This window comes from Oncorhynchus gorbuscha, linkage group LG06, assembly GCF_021184085.1.
Source record: "Oncorhynchus gorbuscha isolate QuinsamMale2020 ecotype Even-year linkage group LG06, OgorEven_v1.0, whole genome shotgun sequence".
NCBI lineage: Eukaryota > Metazoa > Chordata > Actinopteri > Salmoniformes > Salmonidae > Oncorhynchus > Oncorhynchus gorbuscha.
In genome coordinates this window covers 18,625,446-18,633,509 of record NC_060178.1, presented here as the reverse complement: position 1 = coordinate 18,633,509, position 8,064 = coordinate 18,625,446, and the positions used below count along the sequence as shown (strand labels likewise).

Below are 8,064 nucleotides of genomic sequence, written 5' to 3'. Positions count from 1 at the left end.
ATGATATCAGGGTAGTATTTCACCTGAGGTAAAGTTCTTGTGTGATCCTCTATAAATGTGTTGTAGACCTTGTTGGTGACCTCTGGTCTCTACCATTGGCTAAGGAATCAATCATGCAGGGTGACACACACACACACACACACACACACACACACACACACACACACACACACACACACACACACACACACACACACACACACACACACACACACACACACACACACACACACACACACACACACACACACACACACACACACACACACACACACACACACGTTATCTGTTACCAAGATGGTCCAATGCCTCTCAACTTCGGACCGCTTGACATCCATCATCATTACCAGTTTGAGTAAAGTTACCAGTATTGTGTCTGTTGGTTGTGTTGATGTAAACAGATCACATGTGAAAGGAGATAGCTATAATGATGACGCATAGAGATTACACACTTCTCCAAATCCATAGTCACAATGGTAATCCCCTGTCCGCCCTCATCCCCTTGCAACATTAATGGACCAGAATCCTCTGTGTGAGCTCTCAGGGCTCAGGCCTGGGATGTGACTTCTACTTATGTACAGGCACAAGTCGTCAGATTCATATTTGAACTTTGGACAAGAACAGAACATTCTGAGATTCTGAGACCTGGAAGTGTTAATGTCTGATTTCCTATTGTAAACAAGTGAGTTATAGCAACGGCACATATGAAGGATGAATATAAGGTAAGATATGCCATCTCAGGGATAGTCTATCATATCCAAGCTCCTTTACCCTCTGTCTCTCCATCTCCTTCCCTAGCGTCATCCACCTGAAAAGGAAAATGCACTAATTACACTGAACTAAAATTAATGCAACATGCAACAATTTCAAAGATTTTACTGAAATACAGTTCATATAAGAAAATCTGTCAATTGAAATAAATTCAGTCGGCCCTAATCTATGGATTTCACATCACTGGGAATACAGATACAGTGGGGCAAAAAAGTATTTAGTCAGCCACCAATTGTGCAAGGTCTCCCACTTAAGAGAGAGAGAGGCCTGTAATTTTCATCATAGGTACACTTCACCTATGACAGACAAAATGAGAAGAAAAAAATCCAGAAAATCACATTGTAGGATTTTTTATTAATTTATTTGCAAATTATGGCGGAAAATAAGTATTTGGTCAATAACAAAAGTTTATCTCAATACTTTGTTATACCCTTTGTTGGCAATGACAGAGGTCAAACATTTTCTGTAAGTCTTCAAGGTTCAAGGTTTTCACACACTGTTGCTGGTATTTTGGCCCATTCCTCCATGCAGATCTCCTCTAGAGCAGTGATGTTTTGGGGCTGTTGCTGGGCTACACTGACTTTCAACTCCCTCCAAAGATTTTCTATGGGGTTGAGATGGCTAGGCCACTCCAGGACCTTGAAATGCTTCTTACGAAGCCACTCCTTCGTTGCCCGGGTGGTGTGTTTGGGATCATTACTGAAAGACCCAGCCACGTTTCATCTTCAATGCCCTTGCTGATTTCACTCAAAATCTCACGATACATGGCCCCATTCATTCTTTCCTTTACACTGATCAGTCGTCCTGGTCACTTTGCAGAAAAACAGCCCCAAAGCATGATGTTTCCACCCCCATGCTTCACAGTAGGTATGGTGTTCTTTGGATGCAACTCAGCATTCTTTGTCCTCCAAACACAACGAGTTGAGTTTTTACCAAAAAGTTCTATTTTGGTTTCATCTGACCATATGACATTCTCCCAATCTTCTTCTGGATCATCCAAATGCTCTCTAGCAAACTTCAGACGGGCCTGGATATGTACTGGCTTAAGCAGGTAGACACGTCTGGCACTACAGGATTTGAGTCCCTGGCGGCGTAGTGTGTTACTGATGGTAGGCTTTGTTACTTTGGTCCCAGCTCTCTGCAGGTCATTCACTAGGTCCCACCATGTGGTTCTGGGATTTTTGCCCACCGTTCTTGTGATAATTTTGACCCCACGAGGTGAGATCTTGCGTGGAGCCCCAGATCGAGGGAGATTATCAGTGGTCTTGTATGTCTTCCATTTCCTAATAATTGCTCCCACAGTTGATTTCTTCAAACCAATCTGCTTACCTATTGCAGATTCAGTCTTCCCAGGCTGGTGCAGGTCTACAATTTTGTTTCTGGTGTCCTTTGACAGCTCTTTGGTCTTGGCCATAGTGGAGTTTGGAGTGTGACTGTTTGAGGTTCTGGACAGGTGTCTTTTATACTGATAACAAGTTCAAACAGGTGCCATTAATACAGGTAACGAGTGGAGGATGGAGGAGCCTCTTAAAGAAGAAGTTATAGGTCCGTGAGAGCCAGAAATCTTGCTTGTTTGTAGGTGACCAAATACTCATTTTCCACCATAATTTGCAAATACATTCATTAAAGATCCTACAATGTGATTTTCTGGAGAAAAAAAATCTAATTGTGTCTGTCATAGTTAAAGTGTACCTATGATGAAAATTACAGGCCTCTGTCATCTTTTGAAGTGGGAGAACTTGCACAATTGGTGGCTGACTAAATACTTTTTTGCCCCACTGTATGCATATGTTGGTCATAGATACCTTTAAAAAAATAGTAGGGGCGTGGATCAGAAAACCAGTCAGTATCTGGTGTGACCACCGTTTACCTCAAGCAACATGCCACATCACCTTCGCATTGAGTTGACCAGGCTGGTGATTGTGTCCTGTGGAATGTTGTCCCACTCCTCTTCAATGGCTGTGCGAAGTTGCTGAATATTGTCGGGAACTGGAACATGCTGTCATACACATCAATCAAGAGCATCCCAAACTTGTGTACAGATCCTTGTGACATGGGGCTGTGCATTATCATGCTCAAACATGAAGTCGATAAAACGCAATTGTGTTCGTTGTCCGTAGCTTATGCCTGCACATACCATAACCCCACCATCGGGCACGCTGTTCACAACGTTGACATCAGCAAACCGCTCGCCCACACGACGCCATACACGCTGTCTGGCATCTTCCCGGTACAGTTGAAATTGTGATTCATCCGTGAAGAGCACACTTCTCGGTTACGACGCCGAACTGCATTTAGGTTAAGACCTTGGTGAGGACAACGAGCATGCAGATGAGCTTCCCTGAGACGGTTTCTGACAGTTTGTGCAGAAATTCCTGGTTGTACAAACCCACAGTTTCATCAGATGTTCGGGTGGCTGGTCTCAGATGATTCCCACAGGTGAAGTAGCCAGATGTGGCGGTCCTGGGCTGGCATGGTTACACGTGGTCTGTGTTTTGAGGCCGGTTGAACGTGCTGACAAATTCTCTAAAATGACGTTGGAGGCGGATTATGGTAGAGAAATTAACATTCAATGCTCTAGCAACAGCTCTGGTGGACATTCCTGCAGTCAGCATGCCAATTGCACGCTCCCTCAACTTGAGACATCTGTGACATTGTGTTGTGTGACAAAACAGCACATTTTAGAGTGGCCTTTTATTGTCCCCAGCACATGGTGCACCTGTGTAATGATCATGCTGTTTAATCATCTTCTAAATATGCCACACCATAACCTTTTTGTCCCTATGCAACATTTCTGGGATCTTTTATTTCAGCTCAAGACTTTACATGTTGTGGTTATATTTTTGTTCAGTATTTCCTTAAGGAGACTGACCTGGGTCTTAAAAATGGTGAACAGATTATGGAAACAAGTCCTTGTGGTCGGAGGCTGAAAGGCTGTTCCTGGAGAGCTACATGTTGTGGCTGTCAACTTTTGCTTCAGTGCAGCACTAATACCCTATTTCATCCAATCAAGGTCTTAATTATTATTTCATTAGTTGCTGTTTAGGGTTTAAGTGTCGGGCTTGGTCAGAACCAAAGCCTGCAAAGTGCCAACCATCTTAGCGGGTTGGTGACTGGTACTGTGTTACTGGTACTGTGTTACAAGGTTCAACTGTCACTGTGATCACCCTGCCCATTAGATCTAACCTATCTGATCTCCTCTTCTCCTCTGCAATTCTGTCGCCTAACAAAGTGTTCTTTAGTCTCTGGGGTGGACGTGCCTTGTCATTAGCTGTTTATCTCCTCCCACCTGGACCTGTTTGACCTTTAACCCAGCCTCCTGCTCCTTTGAACCGGACTGTTCTCTTTGTCAGTATGAGCGAGAAGCGAGGATGTCCCTTTCAGCTGCTGAACCGTGCGCACAGAGACTACGGTGGTAGTGGTGGTGGAGGATCCAAGACCTTCGGGCCAAATGGTCATGCCACCACCAGCCTTACCAACCCGGGACCGATCCCCATGGGTAGGAGGAGCCAAGGCTTGGGCACCATGGACAGTGACAGGTCCCTGGCCCTGGATGAGGCTGCCGCTGCTACTGCTGACAGTACACGCTACTCTCCTGTTTCACTGAAACTGGAGCCCACAGCGGTGAATAATGGGTCAGACACTCCCTGCAGCCCGCAGACGGACACAAAGGACCCACCGCTGCAGATCGACGGCCGGCCCCCTGCCTACTGCCCTAACCCTCCTCTCCCTCCAGCCAGCCGGCTGCGCTCCACCATACACTCCCAGAGCCCCTACGTCACCAAGACTAGCATGCAGGGGGATGTCTACAACTTCCTAGAGAGACCCGCTGGATTGAGATGCTTCCTCTACCACTTCTTGGTGTGAGTACCTACAGTACATTTTCATCCTTTGCTGGTCACTTTAACATACATGTAGGCAGCTAAAGGGCTACTCACTTGGCACACACTGGTTGAATCAACATTGAAATTACATTGAACATTGAACCAACGTGGAATAGATGTTGCATTGACGTCTGTGCCCAGTGGTTAGACAGCTCCTCTAGATCAGTGGTTTTCAACCGGTGTGCCTTGAGAAACTCTCAGGTGTGCCGTACATTTTTTGTTACTCTTGATTTAAAAAATGTATCTCACAAATGTGACCTGTGGAATGTACATGTTATTTTGACTTGGGAGCACCACTGCCGCTCAGATAATACATTTTACTGCGCATGATTACATCTGTATTATTGTTTCAAGTCTGTTGTGCTCGGGCTGTTACATTTGAATCATCTGAGGGGGGCGTATCAAGAGCAAAGTCATTTATATAATTTTACTTCATCCGTGAGAATCTGACTAAGTTTAGCTATATACAGTCTCTGCCATAGATAGAAAACAGAGCATGGCCTTGTGTCCGTGGTTGCACCTTTTACAATGCAGAAATCCTCTCGTCTCCAGCTCAAACTGTTCAACACTGAATACATATTTTACCAGAGCTACATTTTTTTCTTTCTGGTGTGGATTGCGTGATGCTCTTAAAGGGGTACACACAAATTAATCACCATGAGTAAGGAACTATGCAAACTATTAAAATAGTTCAAATAAACACTATTTGATCTATTAAAAGTTTGTCACAGAAAATAGATAATTTGCAGTATGGTTCAGATGAGATGGAGGTCATTACCACTAAATAAATTAATAAGAACATTTTAGGTGTGCCGCAGAATTTTCTATATCAAGGTGTGTCATGGTTCAAAAAAGTTTGGGAACCACTGCCCTAAAAACACTAATTCCTAAATATATCTTTATGAATAATATTATCATTTACATTTTCTGCAACGTTTGAAAGCCACACATTTTCTATTAGAACCCCCCTCCACATTTGCATAGGGAGTGACGTCACATTTTCTGGCCTATCCAGACAAAGGAACAATTTCCTGTGCCTGTGACACTCACAGCTGCGCTTGCAATGGCGCATATGAAACAGTCTTGACATGAAAAAATACTAAATCATGTAATAGAATTGAAACAAGATCCATTTCTCTTGGTCACAGATGGACTAAATCACTTTGTGCTTAAAGCTGAAGTTGTAACGAGTCTGCACACATTTGAACGGGGTCTCTGAGTTGCTCAGTGGATGTTGTCGTCAGTTATATGAAATAGTGCCAATATTGTACTGTCCCTAAGTATGATCATATTTGTTTTACATTTATGACAAAGGTGAAATCTTATAGTATTTTATAATTTGATTGTTAATATTTTTAGAGAGCGTTTCAGTCATTTAAATTCCTATTTCCCCACATTTGTTTAATAGTAAAAAATAATGTATGATTTTTCATATTTTGTTAATATTTGTACTATGTACTTGAGCTTGTGTCCTCAAAAGTGAGTACACCTTCGCAATTTAGAATTATTTTTCTCAGAAAGGTGAGTTCCAGACCTTTCTAAAACTAGGCAACTTTACCAATTATTGTTGATGGCCATCTCATGAAAAATAATTACGTTTGGGTATGTCTATTTAGGCGGGATCCTAATTGTTGCCCTATCATTCAAGAGGTTGGACAATACCGCTTCTACTGTTTATTGACTTAAACAGGGGGTGTTGAACTTGAGGTTAAAACCTCTACAGGATCGGTGTGTCTCGAGTGGCACAGCAGTCTAAGGCACTGCGTCTCAGTGCAAGAGGCGTCACTACAGTCCCTGGTCTGAATCCAGGCTGAATCACATCCGACCGTGATTGGGTGTTCCATAGGGTGGAGCACAATTGTCCCAGCGTTGTTCGGGTTTGGCCGAACGACGCTCTTAACTGACTTGCCTAGTTAAATAAAGACTCTTATGCAGTGCTGTCAGCAGGTGCTGCAGGCTCACCAGAGAACAGACACCCTGGATCTCTGACGAACATGTCTTGTGCAGTACCCAGTAGATTTGAGTCTTTTATATAACATTATCTAACACAGGGGATAAGACATGTGTTACCTCAGCCTCCCTCAGCCCCTCAGAAAACAGGCTCCTTTGATCCGTGGCTTGCCAAGCCTCTCACTTTCCTCAATGGCAGTGGACGGACGTAGCCCCCAATGGGGAAATGCAATCAGTGGTAGAAAAAGTACCCAATTGTCATACTTGAGTAAAAGTAAAGACACCTTAATAGAAAATGACTCAAGTAAAAGTAAATATACTTAGGCATCAAATGTAATTGCAAAAATATACTTAAGAATCAGAAGTCAAAGTATAAATAATTTCAAATTGCTTATATTAAGCAAACCTGACAGCACAATTTAGTATTTTATTTTTAATTTACAGATAGCCAGGGACACAATACAACACGCTAACATCCTTTACAAATGAAACATTTGTGTTTAATGAGTCTGCCAGATCAGAGGCAGGGGATGCCCAGGGATGTTCTCTTGATAAGTGTGTGAATTGGGCCATTTTCCTGTCCTGCTAAGCATTCAAAATGTAACGAGTACTTTTGGGTGTCAGGGAAAATGAATGGAGTAAAAAGTACATTATGTTCATTAGGAATGTAGTGAAGTAAAAGTGAAGTAGTCAAAAATATAAATAGTAAAGTAAAGTACAGATAATGCAACAAACGACTTAAGTAGTATTTTAAAAATATTTTTACTTAAGTACTTTACACCACTGAATAAAGTCAGACAGCTTTACTGATTTTATATTCTGTTAATATTCCACCATACACAGCAGATACAACCACAAACAGCTGATACAACCACACACAGATGATTATTGTTTTTTACCTATGAGGTTGGCTGGAAGGAATACAAAATAGTGATTTTGTCAGAGAGCATAGGCAGCAGCCCTATAGAGATGAGATGACGACTTGGAATGAAATAATAAAGTAATCAAATAAAACAAATGTGTTATAGGCTGCACAACAACTGCAATATTTTATTAAAGTAAAGTAATGTGAATAAATGATGGTTAATAAGTGATAAGCAGTAATGGGCAGTCACTACCATCACGGGACCTTTATCAATTGTTTTATTCTGTGTTGCATAGTGCATTTCATGTTTTTTTTAAATAATTGAAATTGAAAAACCTTTTTTTTTTTTTTACGAACCGACCTCAAAAATAAATAATCGCCTAGCACTACTTTTTCTACATATGGTTGTGTTACAGCCTGCATTTAAAATGAATTCCATTTAGATGTGGAATTATCTTTTTTGAAATGTTTACAAATGAATACAAAATGAAAAGCTGAAATGTTTTGAGTCAATAAGTATTGAACCTCTTTGTTATGGCAAGCCCAGTAGTAAAAATGAACTTAACAAGTCACATAATAAGTTGCATGGACTCA

At 41.8% G+C, this 8,064-nt stretch overlaps 1 protein-coding gene across 1 annotated transcript in view; it reads left to right on the top strand.

Moving 5' to 3' along the window:
• Positions 1-3,792: 3,792 nt before the first annotated feature.
• The window catches only part of LOC124037643 (potassium voltage-gated channel subfamily KQT member 1-like), a 345,000-nt gene continuing 340,728 nt past the window's right edge, over positions 3,793-8,064 (top strand). The window contains exon 1 of the mRNA XM_046352566.1: positions 3,793-4,634. Coding sequence (XP_046208522.1) covers positions 4,126-4,634 — 509 coding nt within the window. The 5' untranslated portion in view covers positions 3,793-4,125. The remainder of the gene's footprint in view (positions 4,635-8,064) is intronic.